At 39.0% G+C, this 27,145-nt stretch overlaps 1 protein-coding gene across 1 annotated transcript in view; it reads right to left on the bottom strand.

The window, feature by feature from the left end:
* Positions 1 to 27,145, bottom strand: part of Pth2r (parathyroid hormone 2 receptor) — a 103,341-nt gene that overhangs the window by 19,524 nt on the left and 56,672 nt on the right. The window contains 2 exon segments of the mRNA NM_031089.3: positions 14,414 to 14,508; positions 26,335 to 26,398. Of these exon segments, the coding sequence (NP_112351.2) occupies positions 14,414 to 14,508; positions 26,335 to 26,398 (159 nt within the window).

Below are 27,145 nucleotides of genomic sequence, written 5' to 3'. Positions count from 1 at the left end.
AGAAGATGGAAAGATCTCCCATGCTCTTGGATTGGCAGGATTAATATAGTAAAAATGGCCATTTTACCAAAAGCAATCTACAGATTCAATGCAATCCCCATCAAAATACCAATCCAATTCTTCAAAGAGTTAGACAGAACAATTTGCAAATTCATCTGGAATAACAAAAAACCCAGGATAGCTAAAGCTATCCTCAACAATAAAAGGACTTCAGGGGGAATCACTATCCCTGAACTCAAGCAGTATTACAGAGCAATAGTGATAAAAACTGCATGGTATTGGTACAGAGACAGACAGATAGACCAATGGAATAAAATTGAAGACCCAGAAATGAACCCACACACCTATGGTCACTTGATTTTGACAAAGGAGCCAAAACCATCCAATGGAAAAAAGATAGCATTTTCAGCAAATGGTGCTGGTTCAACTGGAGGGCAACATGTAGAAGAATGCAGATCGATCCATCCTTATCACCCTGTACAAAGCTTAAGTCCAAGTGGATCAAGGACCTCCACATAAAACCAGACACACTCAAACTAATAGAAGAAAAACTAGGGAAGCATCTGGAACACATGGGCACTGGAAAAAATTTCCTGAACAAAACACCAATGGCTTACGCTCTAAGATCAAGAATCAACAAATGGGATCTCATAAAACTGCAAAGCTTCTGTAAGGCAAAGGACACTGTGGTTAGGACAAAACGGCAACCAACAGATTGGGAAAAGATCTTTACCAATCCTACAACAGATAGAGGCCTTATATCCAAAATATACAAAGAACTCAAGAAGTTAGACCGCAGGGAAACAAATAACCCTATTAAAAAATGGGGTTCAGAGCTAAACAAAGAATTCACAGCTGAGGAATGCCGAATGGCTGAGAAACACCTAAAGAAATGTTCAACATCTTTAGTCATAAGGGAAATGCAAATCAAAACAACCCTGAGATTTCACCTCACACCAGTGAGAATGGCTAAGATCAAAAACTCAGGTGACAGCAGATACTGGCGAGGATGTGGAGAAAGAGGAACACTCCTCCATTGTTGGTGGGATTGCAGACTGGTAAAACCATTCTGGAAATCAGTCTGGAGGTTCCTCAGAAAATTGGACATTGAACTGCCTGAGGATCCAGCTATACCTCTCTTGGGCATATACCCAAAAGATTCCTCAACATAGAAAAGAGACACGTGCTCCACTATGTTCATCGCAGCCTTATATATAATAGCCAGAAACTGGAAAGAACCCAGATGCCCTTCAACAGAGGAATGGATTCAGAAAATGTGGTACATCTACACAATGGAATATTACTCAGCTATCAAAAACAACGAGTTTATGAAATTCGTAGGCAAATGGTTGGAACTGGAAAATATCATCCTGAGTGAGCTAACCCATTCACAGAAAGACATACATGGTATGCACTCATTGATAAGTGGCTATTAGCCCAAATGCTTGAATTACCCTAGATCCCTAGAACAAACGAAACTCAAGACGGATGATCAAAATGTGAATGTTTCACTCCTTCTTTAAATGAGGAAAAAGAATACCCTTGGCAGGGAAGGGAGAGGCAAAGATTAAAACAGAGACTGAAGGAACACCCATTCAGAGCCTGCCCCACAGGTGGCCCATACATATACAGCCACCCAATTAGAGAAGATGGACGAAGCAAAGAAGTGCAGGCCTACAGGAACCGGATGTAGATCGCTCCTGAGAGACACAGCCAGAATACAGCAAATACAGAGGCGAATGCCAGCAGCAAACCACTGAACTGAGAATAGGCCCCCGTTGAAAGAATCAGAGAAAGAACTGGAAGAGCTTGAACGGGCTGGAGACCCCAAAAGTACAACAATGTCAAGCAACCAGAGCTTCCAGGGACTAAGCCACTACCTAAAGACTATACATGGACTGACCCTGGACTCTGACCCCATAGGTAGCAATGAATATCCTAGTAAGAGCACCAGTGGAAGGGGAAGCCCTGGGTCCTGCTAAGACTGAACCCCCAGTGAACTAGACTATGGGGGGAGGGCGGCAATGGGGGGAGGGTTGGGAGGGGAACACCCATAAGGAAAGGGAGGGGGGAGGGGGATGTTTTCCCGGAAACCGGGAAAGGGAATAACACTCGAAATGTATATAAGAAATACTCAAGTTAATAAAAAAAAAAAAAGAAAAAAAAAGAAATACTCAAGTTAATAAAAAAAAAAAAAGAAAGAAAGAAACGAAAGCACATGTGAAGGAAAGTAAAGAAGATTTGGGCCTGTGGTAAATAAACCTTGTAAAAAGGGACAAGGTAATGGTAAAGTGCTTTTGTGTATGTGTTCTTTAGAGTTATGCTAAAATCTAGAGAAGCAAAGATAATTCTCATTGATGCTTTTAGTCTTTGGATTCTGACTAGAGACAGTTTACACCCTAGACATAAGAGAAAATGGGTTTGTGAAAAGCAGTCCTCCTAGACTCTCCAGGGATGCTTTGGTGAAAGAGAAGGAAAATGGGTGCTTTTTTGAAGTTCTCCTAGAGACAGAAGGAGGTCAGGAGAAGAAGGTCCTGCCTCCTTGCTGGCTCCTATTGGAGAAATGCTTATTTCTGCTTCTGGGTCCCTTAGGAAGGATATCTGGATCCCTGTGGGGGAACATCATCTGGTTCTCTTCCCTCTCTGTCTATTGTGTACCAATCTGCCCATGTCTGTGTTTATGTCTGTGTTTTTTTGTTTCATTGCTTGAACGTTCTATGTTTCATGGTCAAAAGAAAAAATGGTTAAAATTTTATCTGCTGGTTGTTCACCCCTTAATTTAGTTTTAACTCATTAAAAAAAAAAACCTCAATTGGCCTTTTGAGCCCTGTACCTGTAGATAGGAGTCTAGTGCAGCTGGAGAAGCCTTGCCTGAGGTTGACTGTCTGCACAAGCCACTCTTGAAGGGGCCAGCAGCTTCTCGACTTCTATGGTAAGGGAGGTGCTAGCTGTTTTTCCTAGAAAAATCTCTGTGATTGTGTTTATTGGCTTCAACAGGTGACAAGGTGCTCCTCTCTTGAAATTACAGCTAGAAAACGGAAGAAAATTGTGTTTGGTCTAAATATATAAGATGTGTGTAGCCACTTCACTTTTGTTTAACTGGTTTTAAAAGTATAAATATGTTCTGCATGTCTTGGCTATAGATTATTGGCTTATGAGTTATTGGGTATGATTAAAAATTTGTAACATTGGTAACAGAAAGTTAGCTTAAAACTGGTAACCCAGGGCTGGAGTCATTCAGACAATGTGGCATGCATGTGGCATGAGCCAACCCAGGGAAACAGGTCTCTAAAAATACCTCTAAATCGGGTAATATTTGATTTAATTCTTATCCTAGAAACCAGATTTATAAAAGACAGGATTTAGGGCAGTGTCTTTTTGTTGAGGTATTAGAGCCTGCACCATCGAGCATTCATGTGCAGGAATTGGCAGTCAAACTTTGTAGCATGGGACTGATGCGCTTGGTCATTTTGGAGCGACTGAATTGTTTGTTGGAGGTTAAGTTTTGCTTTTCAAAGACGTGTCTGTGCTCTGGTGTTGCAAGGGAAAGTTGAAGATTGTGGTTAAACTGCCTGTGTTCCATTGGCTGCAGTTTGCAGTTCAGTTACAGGCTCAGGATTCTAACTTATGCATATTTGTAACTAATTGAAAAATCAAGCAGGTGGAGATTGCTGAGGAATTTGCAAAGGGTTGATGAGGCTGTAGAACTTGTGAAACCATTACAGCCTGTTTGCTTACTCCAACTGCCATTTTAGGAAATGCATATAGAATTATTATGGATTTGGAGGATTGTTTTTATACTGTTTCTTTGCATCCTGGTGGTTTTAAAAGGTTTGCATTTAGTGAGCTTGTTTGTAATTTTGGAGAGCCCATGAAATGATATCATTGAAGTGTTTGGGGAAAAAATGGCTAATAGCCCCACATTATGTAAAAAATTTGTCACTGTTTCAATACAAGAAGTTAGGACTTTGAATCTTCCAATGTATATTATCCATTATATAGATACTTTATTAGCATCCCTCTGAAAGAGTTTAACTACAATACCAGCCTTTGCTCTTATACAATGGGCTTTAAATTTTTAGAGTAGCTGTTGCTCCAGAAAAGATTCAAAGGCAATATCTTTTTCAATATTTGGGACATCAGTTATTATCCTAAACAAATTGTGGCACAGAAAATTCAAATAAGAAAGATAGTTTAGTTACTTTAAATTATTTTTAGAAGCTTCTAGAAGATGTTAATTGGCTAGGACCTCACCCCAGGAGGACTTAAGCCTCTATTTGATATTCTTAAGGGGGATGCAAACCCTAATCCCCTTCAACAATTAATCAGTCAATGATGAGGGACGAATAGCTCTGCAGAAAGTGGAGGGAGCTATTAGTCAATAACAGATACATTATATAGACTATGATCAATTGTTGGCTGTTTGCGTTCTTGCTATACACCCACAGCAGTCCTTTGGCAAAAGGGAGCAATAATGAGGATATATCTTTTTTCCTCTCCAAGTAAACTTTGAACACCCTACTGTGAAGATGTTACTGTGTTAATACAGAATGGTAGGATAGAATCATGAAAGTATTTTGGAAATAGTATCTTAAGAACCTGATAAAATATCCTTATTCCAAACAGCAATTGAATTAGTTATTGCAGAATACTGCTGTTTGGCCTATTGCATGTGCAAACTTTTTAGGCAAAATTGATAGTTTTCCTCTCTCCATGCTTTTATATTTCCTGGAAATTTACGCATACAATAAGAAAATGCACTTATTGTATTTGTAGATGGCTCATCTAGTGAGAAGGCACCATATGTATTTGGATCACATGTTTATTCTCTTGAGTTTCCCCTGCTTTGGCACAGATTATTGAGTTATGGGCGGTAGCCACTGTTTTTGAAATGTTGAAAAAAATCAAGCTTTCAATTTGTATACTGATAGGTTTTCAATTAATTGAAATTGTTCCTCCTTTTGATATTGCTAGTTCTCAAATTTTGCAAAATCCAACTAAACTTAAGAAAACATACTGTTCATTCCTTACTTTATAGGCCACTTAAGAACTCATATTGGATTGCCTAGACCCCTTACTGAGGGCAATGTCACAGCAAATTTGTATACTAGGCAGATTTTAGGCCTTATCCAGGAACAATGAACCAAACAATCTCATTCTTTACATCATCAAAATAGTAATAGTTTAAGATAATAATTTGATATTTCTAGAGAATGTGCAAATCAAACTGTAAATACTTGTCCTCGTCTTCAATTTCTTCCTGTACCACATAATGGTGTTGATCCCCTAGGACTTATTATACCTAATCAATTATGGCAAATGGATGTTACTCACATTTCTGATTTTAGAAAACTAAGATATGTACATGTGACTATTGACCCCTTTTCAGGCTTTCTGGTTGTAGCTGCTTTAACAGGAGAAGCAACTAAAAATGTAATTAGCCATTGCCTACATTGTTCTTCTATGCTTGGTGTTTCAAGTCAGACTGAAACAGATCGTGGAACTAGCTATTGCAGTGAAGCATTTGAGATGTTCTGTCAGCAATTAATATTACCCATATTACTGGAATTCTTTATAATCCTGAAGGACAAGGGATTGTAAAATAGGTATTGTGAAACTTTAAAACAATATTTTCATAAAATAAAATGGGGGAATTATATTCTTATATACCACACAATTATTTAAATAATGCTCTTTTCATTTTTAATTTTAAAACTTGGATGCCAAGGAACTCTCTGAGTGTCTATGGCACCCTATAACTAGGCATACTTCTGCCTAGGAGAAATGGAAGTGTCCATTTAATGGGCATATGGCATGATCATGATCAGGTATTAATATGGGGAAGAGGACATGTTTGTGTTCTGTCCTCAGGATGCTTCAGGAGTGTGCTAGCTGCCAGAGTGATTAGTGAGACATGCTGATGCTGGGACAAAAGACAGTGCTAACTATAAGCTTGCCGAGTGCCCTGGCAAGGATAATGGAAAGCTATATTGGACATATGTTCCTGACCCACTTTTTGCTTGCCTATCTCCCAGATTGAGCATGCTGCCTTGCTTCAAGCTTTTAGACCTTGTGGGACAGAGAACATAGAGACTGTGGAAACTGGCTTCAAAAAATTAATCAAATAAGAGAAGTTATAATGACTCTTTCCTTTAATGTGACCAGTTATTCTAATTCAATCATTGACTGGTCTAGAAATCAAACCAATATTGGAAATAACAGTCTTCATTTGGAAGACTGATCTAGGACATTTTCAGGGACATTGCCTTGTATGAAATTACATTTGCAGTGGATAAAGTTGATACAGGATCTGGATTTTGAACGAATGTTAGTGCATGTGTTAAAACTCCTAATCTTTTATTAATTGGTCATGTTAAAATTACTTTTGTTTATTCCACAGTATTTAATGTAAGTTGTATTGATTATACACCTTCTAATTTTGTTAATGTATTGAAATCTGACATGTCTGTTTGATGGTCTATCAACCAGCTTTTGTTTTATTGCTTATGAGTATTACAGGACCCTGGTATTTTGAGCGAGTCATGCTTTAAGCAGAAGCAAGAGGTTAGTCCGCTAATAGATAGTACCACTGCTTCTGCAATTGCTTTGACACAAGAAGTTAAGACAGCTACTTTTGTTAATCATTCAGCAAAAAATGTTTCTAATGTTTTGAGTATTCAAGAAGATTTAGGCATTTGAAACAATGGATTGATGCTCTTTATAATACTATTCAAATTATTGGAGAGGAATTTCAAAGTTTAAGAGTAAGCCATCTTGGAGACCCAACCGCCTGGTCAGGTGGGCACTCCTGAGGCTGCAGAGCGGAAGAGACCACCAACACTGCTCACCCCTGCCCACATCCCTGGCCCAAGAGGAAACTGTATAAGTCCTCTGGGCTCCCGTGGGGGAGGGCCCAGGAGCGGCAGGACCCCTGTGCCTGAGACACCACAAGAACCAGAAGGAAACAGACCGGATAAACAGTACTCTACAACCAAATCCCGAGGGAGGGAGAGCTGAACCTTCAGAGAGGCAGACAAGCCTGGGAAAACAGAAGAGACTGCTCTCTGCACACACATCTCGGACGCCAGAGGAAAAAGCCAAAGATCATCTGGAACCCTGGTGCACTGAAGCTCCCGGAAGAGGCGGCACAGGTCTTCCTGGTTGCTGCCGCTGCAGAGAGCCCGTGGGCAGCACCCCACGAGCAAACTTGAGCCCCGGGACCACAGGTAAGACCAACTTTTCTGCTACAAGAAAGCTGCCTGGTGAACTCAAGACACAGGCCCACAGGAACAGCTGAAGACCTGTAGAGAGGAAAAACCACACGCTGGAAAGCAGAACACTCTGTCCCCATAACTGACTGAAAGAGAGGAAAACAGGTCTACAGCACTCCTGACACACAGGCTTATAGGACAGTCTAGCCACTGTCAGAAATAGCAGAACAAAGTAACACTAGAGATAATCTGATGGCGAGAGGCAAGCGCAGGAACCCAAGCAACAGAAACCAAGACTACATGGCACCATCGGAGCCCAATTCTCCCATCAAAACAAACATGGAATATCCAAACACACCAGAAAAGCAAGATCTAGTTCCAAAATCATTTTTGATCATGATGCTAGAGGACTTCAAGAAAGACGTGAAGAACTCCCTTAGAGAACAAGTAGAAGCCTACAGAGAGGAATCACAAAAATGCCTGAAAGAATCGCAAAAATCCCTGAAAGAATTCCAGGAAAACATAAATAAACAAGTAGAAGCCCATAGAGAGGAGACACAAAAATCCCTGAAAGAATTCCAGGAAAACATAAATAAACAAGTAGAAGCCCATAGAGAGGAGACACAAAAATCCCTGAAAGAATTCCAGGAAAACACAATCAAACAGTTGAAGGAATTAAAAATGGAAATAGAAGCAATCAAGAAAGAACACATGGAAACAACCCTGGATATAGAAAACCAAAATAAGAGACAAGGAGCTGTAGATACAAGCTTCACCAACAGAATACAAGAGATGGAAGAGAGAATCTCAGGAGCAGAAGATTCCATAGAAATCATTGAATCAACTGTCAAAGATAATGTAAAGCGGAAAAAGCTACTGGTCCAAAACATACAGGAAATCCAGGACTCAATGAGAAGATCAAACCTAAGGATAATAGGTATAGAAGAGAGTGAAGACTCCCAGCTCAAAGGACCAGTAAATATCTTCAACAAAATCATAGAAGAAAACTTCCCTAACCTAAAAAAAGAGATACCCATAGACATACAAGAAGCCTACAGAACTCCAAATAGATTGGACAAGAAAAGAAACACCTCCCGTCACATAATAGTCAAAACACCAAACGCACAAAATAAAGAAAGAATATTAAAAGCAGTAAGGGAAAAAGGTCAAGTAACATATAAAGGCAGACCTATCAGAATCACACCAGACTTCTCACCAACAACTATGAAGGCCAGAAGATCCTGGACTGATGTCATACAGACCCTAAGAGAACACAAATGCCAGCCCAGGTTACTGTATCCAGCAAAACTCTCAATTAACATTGATGGAGAAACCAAGATATTCCATGACAAAACCAAATTTACACAATATCTTTCTACAAATCCAGCACTACAAAGGATAATAAATGGTAAAGCCCAACATAAGGAGGCAAGCTATACCCTAGAAGAAGCAAGAAACTAATCGTCTTGGCAACAAAACAAAGAGAATGAAAGCACACAAACATAATCTCACATCCAAATATGAATATAAAGGGAAACAATAATCACTATTCCTTAATATCTCTCAATATCAATGGCCTCAACTCCCCAATAAAAAGACATAGATTAACAAACTGGATACGCAATGAGGACCCTGCATTCTGCTGCCTACAGGAAACACACCTCAGACACAAAGACAGACACTACCTCAGAGTGAAAGGCTGGAAAACAATTTTCCAAGCAAATAGTCAGAAGAAGCAAGCTGGAGTAGCCATTCTAATATCAAATAAAATCAATTTCCAACTAAAAGTCATCAAAAAAGATAAGGAAGGACACTTCATATTCATAAAAGGAAAAATCCACCAAGATGAACTCTCAATCCTAAATATCTATGCCCCAAATACAAGGGCACCTACATACGTAAAAGAAACCTTACTAAAGCTCAAAGCACACATTGCACCTCACACAATAATAGTGGGAGATTTCAACACACCACTCTCATCAATGGACAGATCATGGAAACAGAAATTAAACAGTGATGTCGACAGACTAAGAGAAGTCATAAGCCAAATGGACTTAACGGATATTTATAGAACATTCTATCCTAAAGCAAAAGGATATACCTTCTTCTCAGCTCCTCAGGGTACTTTCTCCAAAATTGACCATATAATTGGTCAAAAAACGGGCCTCAACAGGTACAGAAAGATAGAAATAATCCCATGCGTGCTATCGGACCACCACGGCCTAAAACTGGTCTTCAATAACAATAAGGGAAGAATGCCCACATATACGTGGAAATTGAACAATGCTCTACTCAATGATAACCTGGTCAAGGAAGAAATAAAGAAAGAAATTAAAAACTTTTTAGAATTTAATGAAAATGAAGATACAACATACCCAAACTTATGGGACACAATGAAAGCTGTGCTAAGAGGAAAACTCATAGCGCTGAGTGCCTGCAGAAAGAAACAGGAAAGAGCATATGTCAGCAGCTTGACAGCACACCTAAAAGCTCTAGAACAAAAAGAAGCAAATACACCCAGGAGGAGTAGAAGGCAGGAAATAATCAAACTCAGAGCTGAAATCAACCAAGTAGAAACAAAAAGGACCATAGAAAGAATCAACAGAACCAAAAGTTGGTTCTTTGAGAAAATCAACAAGATAGATAAACCCTTAGCCAGACTAACGAGAGGACACAGAGAGTGCGTCCAAATTAACAAAATCAGAAATGAAAAGGGAGACATAACTACAGATTCAGAGGAAATTCAAAAAATCATCAGATCTTACAATAAAAGCCTATATTCAACAAAACTTGAAAATCTTCAGGAAATGGACAATTTCCTAGACAGATACCAGGTATCGAAGTTAAATCAGGAACAGATAAAACATTTAAACAACCCCATAACTCCTAAGGAAATAGAAGCAGTCATTAAAGGTCTCCCAACCAAAAAGAGCCCAGGTCCAGACGAGTTTAGTGCAGAATTCTATCAAACCTTCATAGAAGACCTCATACCAATATTATCCAAACTATTCCACAAAATTGAAACAGATGGAGCACTACCGAATTCCTTCTACGAAGCCACAATTACTCTTATACCTAAACCACACAAAGACACAACAAAGAAAGAGAACTTCAGACCAATTTCCCTTACGAATATCGATGCAAAAATACTCAATAAAATTCTGGCAAACCGAATTCAAGAGCACATCAAAACAATCATCCACCATGATCAAGTAGGCTTCATCCCAGGCATGCAGGGATGGTTTAATATACGGAAAACCATCAACGTGATCCATTATATAAACAAACTGAAAGAACAGAACCACATGATCATTTCATTAGATGCTGAGAAAGCATTTGACAAAATTCAACACCCCTTCATGATAAAAGTCCTGGAAAGAATAGGAATTCAAGGCCCATACCTAAACACAGTAAAAGCCATGTACAGCAAACCAGTTGCTAACATTAAACTAAATGGAGAGAAACTTGAAGCAATCCCACTAAAATCAGGGACTAGACAAGGCTGCCCACTCTCTCCCTACTTATTCAATATAGTTCTTGAAGTTCTAGCCAGAGCAATCAGACAACAAAAGGAGATCAAGGGGATACAGATCGGAAAAGAAGAGGTCAAAATATCACTATTTGCAGATGACATGATAGTATATTTAAGTGATCCCAAAAGTTCCACCAGAGAACTACTAAAGCTGATAAACAACTTCAGCAAAGTGGCTGGGTATAAAATTAACTCAAATAAATCAGTTGCCTTCCTCTATACAAAAGAGAAACAAGCCGAGAAAGAAATTAGGGAAACGACACCCTTCATAATAGACCCAAATAATATAAAGTACCTCGGTGTGACTTTAACCAAGCAAGTAAAAGATTTGTACAATAAGAACTTCAAGACTCTGAAGAAAGAAATTGAAGAAGACCTCAGAAGATGGAAAGATCTCCCATGCTCATGGATTGGCAGGATTAATATAGTAAAAATGGCCATTTTACCAAAAGCAATCTACAGATTCAATGCAATCCCCATCAAAATACCAATCCAATTCTTCAAAGAGTTGGACAGAACAATTTGCAAATTCATCTGGAATAACAAATAACCGAGGATAGCTAAAGCTATCCTCAACAATAAAAGGACTTCAGGGGGAATCACTATCCCTGAACTCAAGCAGTGTTACAGAGCAATAGTGATAAAAACTGCATGGTATTGGTACAGAGACAGACAGATAGACCAATGGAATAAAATTGAAGACCCAGAAATGAACCCACACACCTATGGTCACTTGATTTTTGACAAAGGAGCCAAAACCATCCAATGGAAAAAAGATAGCATTTTCAGCAAATGGTGCTGGTTCAACTGGAGGGCAACATGTAGAAGAATGCAGATCGATCCATCCTTATCACCCTGTACAAAGCTTAAGTCCAAGTGGATCAAGGACCTCCACATAAAACCAGACACACTCAAACTACTAGAAGAAAAACTAGGGAAGCATCTGGAACACATGGGCACTGGAAAAAATTTCCTGAACAAAACACCAATGGCTTACGCTCTAAGATCAAGAATCGACAAATGGGATCTCATAAAACTGCAAAGCTTCTGTAAGGCAAAGGACACTGTGGTTAGGACAAAACGGCAACCAACAGATTGGGAAAAGATCTTTACCAATCCTACAACAGATAGAGGCCTTATATCCAAAATATACAAAGAACTCAAGAAGTTAGACCGCAGGGAAACAAATAACCCTATTAAAAAATGGGGTTCAGAGCTAAACAAAGAATTCACAGCTGAGGAATGCCGAATGTCTGAGAAACACCTAAAGAAATGTTCAACATCTTTAGTCATAAGGGAAATGCAAATCAAAACAACCCTGAGATTTCACCTCACACCAGTGAGAATGGCTAAGATCAAAAACTCAGGTGACATCAGATACTGGCGAGGATGTGGAGAAAGAGGAACACTCCTCCATTGTTGGTGGGATTGCAGACTGGTAAAACCATTCTGGAAATCAGTCTGGAGGTCCCTCAGAAAATTGGACATTGAACTGCCTGAGGATCCAGCTATACCTCTCTTGGGCATATACCCAAAAGATGCCTCAACATATAAAAGAGACACGTGCTCCACTATGTTCATCGCAGCCTTATTTATAATAGCCAGAAACTGGAAAGAACCCAGATGCCCTTCAACAGAGGAATGGATACAGAAAATGTGGTACATCTACACAATGGAATATTACTCAGCTATCAAAAACAACGAGTTTATGAAATTCGTAGGCAAATGGTTGGAACTGGAAAATATCATCCTGAGTGAGCTAACCCAATCACAGAAAGACATACATGGTATGCACTCATTGATAAGTGGCTATTAGCCCAAATGCTTGAATTACCCTAGATCCATAGAACAAACGAAACTCAAGACAGATGATCAAAATGTGAATGCTTCACTCCTTCTTTAAATGAGGAAAAAGAATACCCTTGGCAGGGAAGGGAGAGGCAAAGATTAAAACAGAGACTGAAGGAACACCCATTCAGAGCCTGCCCCACATGTGGCCCATACATATAGAGCCACCCAGTTAGACAAGATGGATGAAGCAAAGAAGTGCAGACCGACAGGAGCCGGATGTAGATTGCTCCTGAGAGACACAGCCAGAATACAGCAAATACAGAGGCGAATGCCAGCAGCAAACCACTGAACTGAGAATAGGACCCCCGTTGAAGGAATCAGAGAAAGAACTGGAAGAGCTTGAAGGGGCTCGAGACCCCATATGTACAACAATGCCAAGCAACCAGAGCTTCTTGGGACTAAGCCACTACCTAAAGACTATACATGGACTGACCCTGGACTCTGACCCCATAGGTAGCAATGAATATCCTAGTAAGAGCACCAGTGGAAGGGGAAGCCCTGGGTCCTGCTAAGACTGAACCCCCAGTGAACTAGACTATGGGGGGAGGGCGGCAATGGTGGGAGGGTTGGGAGGGGAACACCCATAAGGAAGGGGATGGGGGAGGGGGATGTTTGCCCGGAAACCGGGAAAGGGAATAACACTTGAAATGTATATAAGAAATACTCAAGTTAATAAAAAAAAAGAAAGAAAGAAACACATTTCCCATTGTGTATTTATATGTGGCTTAACTCTGGACACAATATTAGGAATACCAAATATGTTTCAGCTATGGAAAAATAGCCAGTTAGCTGAAGACCTACATTCCCTGAGTCCTGTGAGGCAAGACATAGAACTCTAATGAACAACATTGAAATTTAAAATATTTCTGGACATCAGATTATTTAAAAGTTATTCTGAATTCTGAATAATACCTTACTTAAATTCTTAATAAATTGTTCTCTTCAATTATTTTAAGAAACAATCCCCTGGGATTTTTTTAGATGTTATTCATCATCCTCCTTCCTTACCCAAGTTTCTCAAAACTCTTGGGCAAACATGTAGTCTTTGCTGCTAGACAGCAAAGGCTGACTCCATCTCAGAGGGGAAGGAACCAGCAAAAACTTGGAGGATGCTTGTGAAATAAAATCAAAATTCTGAACATGTTTTTTTTTCTTCCATGTTTTTTCTTGAGACAGGACTTCACAGTAAGCTGAGGCAGAAGTTGTTAATTTATTTAAGCAATATGAAACCTAGTCCCCATCCACCTGATTACTAGACATGTGAGTTTAATTAGATAGAGGCCATTAGTACTCAGAATTATCAAAATGATCACAAGCAGGAATGGGCACTCCCTTAAAATGACTTGATAGAGATTATGAACACTCAATTTGTCCTTTTCTTCATGAAAGACTAAGTAATAAAATTCCTCTAATTAGTGGGTTTGAAAAGTTCTTAAAATTTGTATTTGAGAACTATCAATTCACCAAAGATTAGGTGTAATAAAACAAATGCACCCACTTGATTATTTTCAGTAAGGGCATATTTTCAACTTAGACAACCACCTAAGATACTCACCAGGAGGCTTTTGTGTCAATTCGTACAATTTGTAGAAAATTAACAGCCTGCTAGTAACAGACAAAATATACAGAGAATTCAGGCACAGGAAGAAGATTTGGGAATATTTGCATCTTGACTGTAGATACTTGCTTCTAACAAATCATGTAAGTGAATTAAACAAAAACACACAATCATAGAGCAAGTCCCCTAAAGACTAGCTGATGTTTTATTCTTTAAATAGCAAGCAAAATGTTTCCTGTGATGAAAGTTTCTCTGTATTACCTGTACTGCTTTCTCATGTCATGCCCAACAGCATTGGTCTCCCAAATTTTGGTAGCAAGAACTCTAACTGTATTCAGGAACAGAATAAAATTCAGCTGAAAGACAAAAGAAGATAATACCACACAAAAATTAAACAACTCTTCAAAACATTTATAGAAATTAAATAACTTGAACTTCTTTGTATTAAGACTAAAAATTGCCCACTCCATAAATTTGGATGCAGAATCTGAGCTAAGACAGTAAAAGCTACTGATTCTTGATTTGCTTTCATTTTTATTAAGAAGAAAAAAATAAATTTTTAGTAGCGTTAGAAACCAAAATTATCAGAGAATTATCTACCAGAATCCAATTTCCAAAGTTCAGATGAAGCCACATGGAAGGTTGCTGGGACAAAAATAAGTTATTCTATAAATGGGACTACCATTTTTAAAACTGAAATTAAAACCTAGCTTCTTCCTCTGTATTCGTGAAGAGGAGTAATAGAATTGTTCAGAGAATAATATTCTTGACTACAATGCGTGAAATGTACTGGGTTAAGGATGTTTCATAGGCAAGATACTGTATAAGAAAAGGCCCCTGGGGTAGAAAGTTATATTGAATTTGAAAAGGGATAGGTGTGGGATCTACTAGAGAGAATCAAGTTCTGCCTACAAACAAGGGAGATGGCAGAGAGTTGGTTCCAGAGGAAAGTGCTCCTAGACTAACCATGCATTTCTTGAACACTCTCTAAGCTTCAGATGAATTTGAGATATTTTTATTGTGTACCATTATAAGGACCCAATTTTTCCAATTCAAAAAGATTTGACCTGGGTGAACCAGCTACTCACTGGAATTTGAAGCCATCTACATGGTTCTATGATATATTAGACAACCACACTCTTGCTCTCTTCAGATGCATTAAAAATACACAGCATGAGAGTCGAGGATTTCCATGAGGATTGCTTTCCAAACAGTCATGTTTATTTCACATTACAGAATTTCCTCTCTACCTGAGAAAACAGTTCCTGGTGATGCAAGGTCTGGGGTGGAGAGCCTGGGAAAGGCTGAATCATAGCAACTGTGTAAGAGGCTATGTGTTAGGAATTGAGCCAAAAGGTGCTGTGGGAACACAACCAGCTGTGCACTGTCATTTGTCAGTCCTTAATCCTTATAATAGAAGTGCATCCCTCAGCTCTACTGTATAAATATGTCCAGAACCAAGGTTTCTGTCCTATGTCATACATCAAAGATAAATTCTGAAAACCCCAAAATAAATCTGATTGGGAAGTTAACCCAACATTTAACCCAACAGTTTAATAAAAGAGAAGATATATTTAAGGATGGACAAATAGACTATTTAAAAAAAATAAGAATTAGGAAAAACCAAGCCTGAGCAGAAGTTGTTAGTTTCAAAGAAAATACACACATGTATATAAATATAATGATACATGTAAGGATAGCTGCATGAAATTCCAACAAGTTGCTCTAAATACTTTAGGAAACTATTGAATATAGAGTAACTAGGAGGTGTTATTGGTTATATAATATCCTGATTTTTTTTTTACAAAAACAAAGACATTTTTAATTTCTACAATGATTCTAGGAAACATATCATCGTCATCGCTTCACAGATGCAGAGCAGGTGACACTGCATGTGACCACACAGCCAGTGAGTGGCAGAGTGCTAATGTAGAACACACAGTTGGGCTTACTGTTGCCATTCCATTGCTCAACCCACCAAATACAATTGAAGCCATAAAGGATTTCATTGGTTTAAAATTAAATTTAAATATGAGATAGTGCTTCTAGATAAAAACATAAAAAATGCTCTTCAAAACAATGGAGTCAGCAAGAACATTCTGAGCAGAATTTAATAGCATAGGAACGAGCCCCTAGAATCAAATGATGGGGCTACAGCAAATAAAAGGTGTCAGCATGGCAACAGAAACAATCAGCACACAGGCCACAGATGAGAGAAAATCTTTACCAACTACACCTCAGACACAAAAAAATTGCCAAGACTAAATACCAAGGAAATAAAACAGCCAATCAACAAGCAGGCTAATAATAAATGTTGGAGAGGATGAGGGGAAAGAAGAAGCCTCGTTCACTACTTATGGCAGGTAGAGTGAAAATTAAGAGAGCAAGTAGGGAAATAAGTTTGAAGGTTTCTCAAAAAATACAAATAAAATTATCATGTACCCCAACTATTCCACTCCCATGCACGCATCCCAGGGAAGGCCATTCCCCACCACAGTGACATTTGCATCCCCATGTTTATTGCGATTGTCATCATTATAGAAAAGAAACGGAACCAACCTAGACGCCCATCAACAGATTTTGTGTTGAAGATCTGATATATCGACTCTGAAGAAAAATGAACTGACAAATTTTTCAGGAAAAAAATTTGATGGACTTAGAATGTATAATGATGTTAAGTGAAGTAACCCTACGTCAGAATGAAAAAAAAAGAAAAAGCATGTTCTCCCTCAACTCATATGCCAGCCTATAATGTATACATGTATAGAGGTAAGCAAATGTGTATATTTCAGTTAACATTTTAAAAGGAGAACAGGAAAGGGCAAAGAAACAAAGCCAAAAGGCATACTAATGAGTTCATATATACAGTGTACTTTGTGTATGTCCCTTGAATGCACTCTCAAAGGTAACACATTTTCAATGTGGATTTGGTCCTTGATGGGTGGTGTCCACACCTGATTCCATGAGGGGCCATTACTTTCCTGGGAGACATGAATTTTAAGTTGCATTTTCATTGAATATTCCTGTAGGTAGAAATTCTTTGTAAGCACTGCTAAACTTGCTATGTTTTTAAAAAATACAAAATTCTTTGAGAATAGGATAGTTTAATAAAAAAAAATTGTAAAGGACCTAAACTATAACCAAGTTTTTAAATCAGAAGAATAAATAGCAACGTGGGAGTCAACAGAGCAGGAGAACAGATGCAGCAGCTGAGGCTACATTGGAAGAGCCTTCCCGATGGTGCCTCTAAGTGTGTGGGGCTAAGGTGCTTACACAGAGAACATGGAATTGGGAGGTAGTGAGTGAATTGTTTTTTTTTTCCTGAAGAAAAGCTGTAAACAAGGATGTAAAGAAAAAATCTCTATAGCCATAAAAACATGATTCTGGTGTTAGAAAAGTTCAATCATATAACTTTTGATTATAACGAGGGAAATGAAGGAGAACAAATGGACAGTGGCATCTGTCATTTATTATGATAACCTTTCAGTGATGAAGGCTATTCTTGCTGTTGCTGCTGTAAGTGAGAATCACATAGAGTCCCTGCATGGCTCATGCAATGTACTTGGGGGAAATGTTTGCTTATATAATTGTATAATTATATAATTGTACAATCTTTGTATAATTGTCCAAGTAAAAACTGCCTCTGAACTGAATTTAGCCAAACTCAACTGCATTATCTAAACTCAACCCCCAAACTGCCCCTCCTGACCTACCCTGTGCTGCTCTTAAGTAGCCTCTTTTTCCTGTCTGTTCTAGTGAGACTGGGGCATATCCTATCTCTGACTCACTCTGTCAAATCTTTCTCTGATTTATCACTTTGTCTCTCCCTCAATTAGATGTCACTTTCAAACACGGCTGCTTCCTTTTACAAACTAACTTTACCTTCCTTGTGTGGGATTAAAGGTGTGTACTAACACTGTGTCTATATTCTATCCAGAGGGGTTAAAGGTATGTCATTCTGGCTGGATCACACAAACCTACAAATTCTTCTGATATGATCTCTTGCCAGAGCAGCCATGTTGCTGAATCAAGATTCCTCTATCTCTTTCCCATTTCTATTTAACCTAAAAATTATACACAGTTTTACTATTTACAATAGAAACGGTCATCAGTTCCACAAACTTAATAGTCCAAATGTATTTGTGAAAATTAATTGATATGATGATCCTTCACAACTGTATTCCCAATCATCTGTCCCTTGGAAAATGTCCATTTCAGCATCAAGGATTTCCAATCTGCCAGTATGATGAACCATATGTACTTCTTCAGCTGGTTTGTTGAGCTGTCCCCATGCAAGGAATCAGCTTTCTATATCATCTTCCTTGTTGTCTTTCTGTATCAATTCTTTCCTTGAGTCATGTCTTCTCTTACTCAGAATGGATCTTTATTAATTTGGATGGAACTCATAGTCTTTCATAGGCAAAACCCCTTCCCCAGTGCAACATATTCCCTGATCCCATTCTGCTGTTAAAACATCTTTAAAGTATACAGGTTGATCTAATTCAGCAATTGTTTTTCGTGTTGTTGTTGCTGTTGTGGTTTGGTTTGGTTTGGTTTGGTTTGGTTTGGGTTGGGTTGGGTTGGGTTGGGTTGGGTTTTTTTTTTTACAATCCACTGTCTTTCAGATAATCTTATTCCCCATTTCTTTACATCAAGGTACCATTAGATCTTTATGAATCTACACATAAGCTAGACACATAGGCACTAGCATTCCATGCCCAGTCCCTTGCCAGTGAGCCAGTGAGGCATACTTCTGATCCACTTAAATGCCAAAACAATCAAGCCATATTATGTAAGCTATTCAGTGTCTCCAATACCTAGTTTAGTTTTCTTTAGTTGCTCTGTGGGTTGCTGGTAGGAAATGTCTGGCTTGTGTTGTTCTGACTCTAGCCCAGACTGGTCTTGAATTCACTGCCTAGCCAAAGATGGCTTTGAGCTCCTACGCCTCCTGCCTTTGTCTCTCAAGAACTAAGACTACAGATGTGTTAGTATGACCAACTAATTTTCATATAGTAGATAAAATTAAGTGATATTGTAGATTGGTAATAAAGCAGTACATCATCTATACCTCAGTCTTCAAGCAACCTATAGCTGGCATTTAAAAAAGAACCAAAGAACTGAAATAAGAAATCAGAGCTGGCCACTCACTGATGCATTTGAATTTGTAGGTATACTTTTCTGTAGTCTGTGGTTCATGTTCTGAGAAATCTTTAAAAATAATCTAAAGGTCAAAAACATGTTCAAGGTAGGAACCATCTAGAAGATGTTTTCCTGATGGTAATTTGACAATGCTAGTGTAGAGCTCTTCGCATTTAAATAACCCTGCATAAATCAATGTGACTGTGAGAGCTTGCAGAGTTCATAGTTCACATTATACATGGTGCTCAGAATTAGGAAAATGTGGATTGGGAATGAGTACTTCTTCAGAGCCACTTTTATTGGTCTGTATTCATACCTATCTAGATGTTTATAGCATCATTGTGCTATGGGCCAGCCTCTGTATTTGATACAGACAGACTCTTCAGATGACTCATGGTCTACTTTGAAAAAAACTGCATTTAATACAAAGTTCAGATTTTCAGAAGTTTTTTGTCATCTCATGAATGTTTTGTTCTACATACCTGTAAAGAAGATCTCTCAGAGAATTCTAACAGAAGGAACAGAATGGCACCTCTCATAAACACTTTTAGGAAAATCTTAAATGATGAATTTTTAAAATACTATATTGGTTACTTTTTAAAATACGAAGGGAAGATAAACAGGTATAATCTACTCTCTGTTCCTTAAGTCAATGGTTCCTTTTCCCCCAACTCTAGTCACAGGAGAGTCAACCTCCAAAATCAAGAGGTGGAGATAAGGAAGACTGGTAAAGAAGAGCTTTATAGAGATACAGTTTAGTATCTGTATTTGGTATTTTCAATTCTGACATTTTTCCTAAAGAAAAATCTTCCTTCCAGAGTCTTTCCTAAATATCCCAAAATAGCACCACAAATAAAATTCAAGCTCTAATATATACTATAGGAGCTGTCCCTGAGTTACAGACTAACAAGAAATGGACTATGCATTTTGTATTTATATTTATTGTAAAATCAATTGTAGTATTATAATGGGGAATGTATTACTTATAATTTAAAAGCTCAGTAATTCATAACAGCATGCCCATAAATAAAGTAAAAACATTCTTCATGTCCAACATATTGAGAAATAAGCTACTCTGTGGTGTGAGTAGATGGACTGCATTTGGGGGGGGGGTCTCTAATGGGAATTATATAGCATTTGACTTTGAGACATACATGTGTTGCAACAAAGGGTGAAGGTTATGGTCAGAGTTAACCAGATGCCTGCTTGCTACTCACATCTGAGCTAGATGATGTATGCTGGGTTTATTCACTAGGTGGACCAGTTAAAGAACCCTGTAAATAGTGGAGATCTCCCCAATGGGGCATAGGATGCTGATGGGCAATGCTGTCCCTGGAGATTCAAAAAACATTGCTCAGTGCAAACTCCTTGAACAAAAGATAGGCTACCTGAAGCCAATTCCATTTCTTACATTCATGACTAGAGCTTCAACTCATTTCCCCAGAGATAAGAAAGATGGAGGAGACAAAAGAAGTTTGCATCACATGAGTCCCTCCAATGCAAGGAGAACTCAGAACTGAGGGGAAAAGAAAAGCACTCACTCCAGAGTGTGTCCAAAGGCAGACTGAGATATGCAGAAACTCTATACAGAAAGAGGGACAAGAAGGAACACAAGAAAGAAAGAGGGGAAAGAAAGAAGAAATTGATAGATTCTGGAAGAAATCTCTATCCATCTAGTGACCAATTTACATTTATATACACTAGTTACATTTACTTTTCTTGATTCATTTAAAAGAAAATGTTCACTTGGCTGGTAACATATACCTTTAATTGAGGCAGAGGCAAGCAGATATCTGTGAGTTGGAGGACAGCTTAGCCTACACAGTGAGTTACAGGACAGATAGAACTACAGTTCCCTCTCCCTCTCCCTCTCCCTCTCCCTCTCCCTCTCCCTCTCCCTCTCCCTCTCCCTCTCCCTCCCCCTCTTCCTCTTCCTCTTCCTCCCCCTCTCCCTCTCCTTTCCTTCTCAAAAAAGTTCACTTTATTGGGCATACACACTCTAATTCAGCTAAGAAGGTAAGGCAACACACTATACAGAAAAATACATGCAGGCTTCATGTGGTCTCCAAAGAAATCATTCCATTAATGGAATATGTAAGATTGATTGCCAGAAAGCTACAAAAAGCACAGGCTTCAAGTCACAGGTTGCTGGCTTTGACCTCCCTTAGTTACAACAGCAGCATAGTTTAGGATTTTCTCCCTTAGGTCTCAGAGACAAGCATCAAGAGTAGAGTGTATCCTTTGGAAAGCAAAAGACCTTCAAAATACCATTACCGACACCAGAGTCAAACCATACTGTGTGTTTAAGGTCAATAACCAGCCTCTCTAAGACAGGAATCAGCCCTTCCAAATAAATTCACCTAATATGACCACATGATGCTTCCAGAATTTTCTCTTCAAAACTTCTATTTCAGACTGAGGATATAGCTCAGTGGGTAGAATGTTCAAACAGCATATATAAATTTCTGGGTTTGGTTCCCAGCATCACAGAAAAAAAAAGGTAGGGGAGGGATCAAGATATCTCAGTGAGTGAAAAGGTATATTCTGCCTATCTTGATCATCTGAATTGTTTTAGAGTCCACATGGTAGGCAGAACCAGCCCCAGTTGTCTTCTGCCCTCTGTACAAGCATAGCGTATGCATTCCCCCTGCCTGACTTCCAGACAAATAAATAAAACATAGGGGTTTTTCTTAAGACAAAAATGGGTGTGGTGATTCTATCTTTAATCTCTGCACTGGAGAAGTAGAAGTGGGATAGTCAGGAGTCCAGGTCTATGCTCAACTACAAGTTCAAGGCCAGCCTGGAAAAAAAAAACACGACAGAACTCCAATCTCTAATTTTCTCCAAATTTCTCCATGTGTCACCATACTTTATCTAAAACAATAATATAGAAAAGGTGCTTGGCTGAAGGGCACTGCACCCCACAGGAAGAACAACAATGTCAACCAACCAGACCACCCAGAGCTCCCAGGGACTAAACCACCAACCAAAGAGTACACATGGAGGGACCCATGGCTCCAGCTGCAGATGTAGTAGAGGATGGGCCTTATCTGGCATCAATGGGAGGGGAGGCCCTTGGTCCTGTGGAGGCTCGATGCCCCAGCATAGGGAGATGCTAGATCAGTGAGTCAGGAGTGGGTGAGAAAGTGGAGGAGCACTCTCATAGAGGGAAAGGATGGGAAGATGGGATGAGGGGGATTGTGGAGGGATAACTGGGAAGGGGGATAACATTTGAAATATAAACGAATAAAATGATCAATATCAAAGGCAAAAGGAAAGCAAAGATGCTCAGTGGCGATTCTCCTCCCATCTACTAACGCTTTATGTGGTTTGCAGTTGCGCCTTCATTCCTGGGACAGAAAACACCTTGAATGAAGAGATGCTTAAATAGAAGCAGATATCATCTATTCCTCTTTTACTTTCTCATAACACATGAAATCAAGGTCTCAGATTTCTAGTGATACCCAAGCCACTCTCTACCCAACAAGATTCCTCAAAGCCATCTTGAAGAGTCTCAACGCAAGTCTGCTTGTTCTCTCAATCAATCTTCATTTCTCTAGGTTTGTAATTCTTTCCCACTGAAACAGTCTTTAAATACAGGACTTGGTGTCTCAGAGAGCCCCATCTTATTGAGTACCTATGGAATCTATCACTGTGTTTCATCAATTCTTCCAGGCCTGCCTGGCCCTGCCTGCTGCTTTCCTCTTCCGGTTGGGCATTACTGAGCCTTCTGACGAAGCTCTGGAAAGCCCAGAATCTACACATACATCCTGCTCTGGTTTGCTTGTTTGCTTTTACTTTTTGGAGACACAATCTCATGTATCTCAAACTGGTCTTGAATTATCAAGCCCAACAAGAATGACCTTGAACTTTGACCCTTGAGTTATCAAGCCCAATGAAAATGACCTTGAACTTTGATCCTCCTGATCAGCCTAGAGTGCTAGGATTAGAGGTGAGTACCATTTTCATGCCTGGTCTATCTGCTGTTAATTAGAACATATTCCCCATGTATTTTGGAGCTATTATATGGGATAATTCTAAAACCATACTCATCAACATTAAAACAGTGGGTTTAATAATCAATTGCCACATTGGGGAATGTTCATTTTCATTCCACAGCATTATTTTCAAATGACTCACTGACTCTCTTAATCATTTTAATGAATGGGAAAATAAAACAGAACAGGACAATGCTTGATTTTTCAGTCCTACCCTTTCAAAATCAACTTGATGGTTTCACATTCATGCTGAAGTCAGTGTTCGTCTGGAAGCCTGGGTTCTCTGATACACTTCTTCTGACTTCCCAGAATGCCTTTATTCCCTTAAATTAGTTTGCTCGGTATGCCAATGAGAAATCTGACCTCGTTCTCGCTGACTCTACTCTCGGACATACAAGCATTCCATTAAGAGAAACTGCACTGTTACAACAGCCAAATGCAGAATTAGGCTAGGGAGCCAATTTGGGCGGGAAAGTCTGTGCTGTAGTTGTGTGGCTGTACACAGGAAGCATGACTGTTTGCATAATGCCATTTGTACTCTGATGCTAGGCCATAAAGAAAACAAACATGACATTGTAAAGCTAACATATTTTTTAAAGCATAAATGTGCCCATTGAAGTGGAAAGATTGTGTTCCCAATAATTTCTCCAGGAAGAATTTGGCATGTTTTGTGTGCACGTGAAATAAATATGGAGTCAAAATACAGGGTATGATCTTTGTTTGTGTCGTGAGGCTGTATGACATTTATCTGCAGGACTGTCCTTTCCCTTCCTAGACAGAAAAAAGAAAATGGTCTCCTGAAACAGACTGGGAACCTCTACATTGCCTGCACTTATTTTGCCTTCCCTCTGCCTCAGTCCCCAAGGACATCTACTTTGTATGAGTGGTTGGTTCTTTCGACTACCGTTGATCCAATGGCTACTGTGTTCCAAGAAGCTCTCAAGGTGTATTAAAAACTAAGGCATTTCAGAGACTGTGAGCCCCATGAGGGAACTCTGGACTCACTCTTCCTTTTACAGGTTATAGGACATGGGATGCCTGGCACAGAAATCACGGAAAGTCTGGAAACCCAGGAGAAAAGTCTGCAGGAAAGTTCCCTAGAAGTCTCTGAAAGATGGTTTTGCATTGAAACTACCTGGAAGGCCTATATTTACTCTGCTAGGAGTAAGAATATGAACAAATAAAAGTCAATGACTTCACTCTCGGTGGGAAAATGAAGGGGAGTCTCCTTTCCTCCTTTTTCTCATACCACTTACCTAAGAAGATGTTGAAATACCTTCTCATCTCTGAAATATAAGATAGGTCTTTTAACATACTGAAGAACCCAAGGAGGAGGGCAGTGAGCATGACATAAAGTGATTAAGTAAAATAATAATAATAATGATAATAATAATAGTAATAATAATAATAATAAAACAACTTTTTAAAAAAGAAAATGCTCAGTAGCTCACTATTTTTTACTTCAATACCAACAACTCTATAAAGAGTTCTTGGACTTAGTATGCCTTTCATTTTTTTAAATGAAAAAAACCAAATGGCTGCTGTATGGAACACAGGTCCATTTTGGGACAGTAACTGAAAGAACAAAAGTAGTAAGAGAGACATTGTCACTTCTCAAAAAGACAATAGTAAGACATGAAGGAACAAATGCTCAGAGAAGAAACTGAAACATGGGCAAGACAAAGGTTGGCAATGTAGATGTACAGAGAGCTGGGTGGGAAAAGAGAAGTCAGAGCAGAGAAGAACAGGCCGTCAATGGTTCCCTTCAGGTTACAGATGCTGTTTCAGAAACATGACGCAGCTCAGGTGTCACTGGATTGACAGGGCACCATTGAGTTTATTGTAAAAGGTGAGAGTTATTAAAGTCACTCTTTCTTTTATCCAGACACAGTTGTTGAACTAAGACGCAGGTCTGTTTGTCAACATGGAAGTAAGATAAGAACTGCCTTCCTGAACCTATCCCTGCACCATCTCGCTTCCCACTCTAAACAACCATATCCTCCCGCGAGGCTTCTTTCTGATCTGTGCTACTGTCCTTCCAATTTTCCTGAAGCAAAATAAACTCCTATTGATTGTCTAGAAGAGACCAGACATATCAACTGCACCTCATCTGGATTCAGTATGGTCATAGGCCGGGAAAGGTCACTTGTCAGGAAGAAGGGGAGCGGGGCAGGGGGCAGAAAGGATGGGAATGGGAAAGGGAGGGACAGAGAAAGAGAAGAAACATGATCAGAGAAGGGTAAACGAAGAAACTGGGCTTTTACGTTACTTTCTGATATGTTAATATCTATTGAGCATTTGTGTTTTTACCATCTTGGATAACATACAAGAACACCAAGAGAATGTTGGCTAGCAAATCTTCATCAAACCACAGAAAGGCTAATGCCATAAAGTCTTCGTGAAAAGTGGGTCTTCTTGGCCCGGCTGTATAAATTTGTTTTTCACTGCATCCCAGATGCAATACACAGTAGAAACATTTAAACACAGGTCTCACGCAAAACACACGAGTGCTAGCCTTTTTCCCTGTTACCTGGTAGACGGGGTCTTGGAGAGTATCTCTTCCTGAGGAATCGAACAGTCTCCACAGAGCAAGGGCAACAAACAGAAATTTCCCACAATCCTATCCTCTTCTTCCCCCGATCCACCATTCCACCCTTTCCTCCTCACCACCTCAGTTTACTGATAGGTGTTGAGAGCATTAAATCCAGATGCAATTGATGAAAGGGAAGCTATAAATTAGGGCCTTAAAATTTCCTATACATGTAAATAGTCACAACATCCGTAATCGGGCCTCAAAACTGTCTCCAGGAGCTTCCCAGTTACCCTGATTCATACAATGGCAAGCACTTTCGGCACCCGTCTCAGTGTCAGCCACAACTAAGGGTCTGACCCCCAACCCTGCGTCTCCGAGCTATTGTGACACGTTGTGAAATTTCCTCAAATCCTACTGTACAGTAAAGCAACAGGCAAACTTGCCCAGAGTTTTAGTAGCAATTTCATTTGTTCATTTATTATTCATTAGAGCTACACAAACTTTACACCTACCCCAATAGCCGCCAAGATTGGAGCCTGGTAAATCCACCTGTCTCCAGCACTAAGTTCCCAACACCTAAGATGAAAAGGGGAAAAAAAGAACCTTAATGATTAAATTTGCCAAACTAAATAAATGAGAATCAGTGCTAGCCCCAGCTTCTTTTGGAGAAACAAACACAGCATTAAAATTCTTACCATGAGGTACCCAGACCAGTGAAAACACTATAGGTCCCCCATTTATTTCCTTACTGGGAGAAAACTTATATACGAGTTTTTATAACATTAGAGCGTTACTTCTATAGTAGTCAGGTCCAATATCTTGTTTCTAAACCCACAAAACAATTAGTCATCTAAGTGTGGCACGGTGGTACTTTGCTTTAATTAGCACTGAAATAAGACATAATAACTTTAAAGTTGTTGGCAAAAAAAAAAAAAACCTCTTTCAGAATTTAGAGCAATTTTATTCTGTAGAGCAATTTTATTTTGTAGCTTATTATCTATAGAAACACGTCAGAAAATTGAACAAAAATTTCATAGGAATAAAAACTCAGCTGTCATTGACGGACTATAACTTATTATGTCCTATTGAATGCTGCTGAGTTTCTTGCATTTATTTGTAAATTTTCGGTATTAAATTTCATGAATATAAATGGCTCATTGATACCTCATTTGAACCAATTTAACATCTTCCTAGGTCCTCATTACCAACGTGTTAAATTTTTGGTAGTTGTTCATTTCACATTTGTATATGACCTATGATTTTATATTTCACTTTTACAGTTTATTTTAATAGCATTAATTTTAAAAGATACCCCATAATTTA

Source organism: Rattus norvegicus, chromosome 9 (assembly GCF_021556685.1).
Source record: "Rattus norvegicus strain SHRSP/BbbUtx chromosome 9, alternate assembly SHRSP_T2T, whole genome shotgun sequence".
Taxonomy (NCBI): domain Eukaryota; kingdom Metazoa; phylum Chordata; class Mammalia; order Rodentia; family Muridae; genus Rattus; species Rattus norvegicus.
The sequence above is the reverse complement of the archived record's forward strand: the minus strand, read 5'-3'. Positions and strand labels throughout refer to the sequence as shown.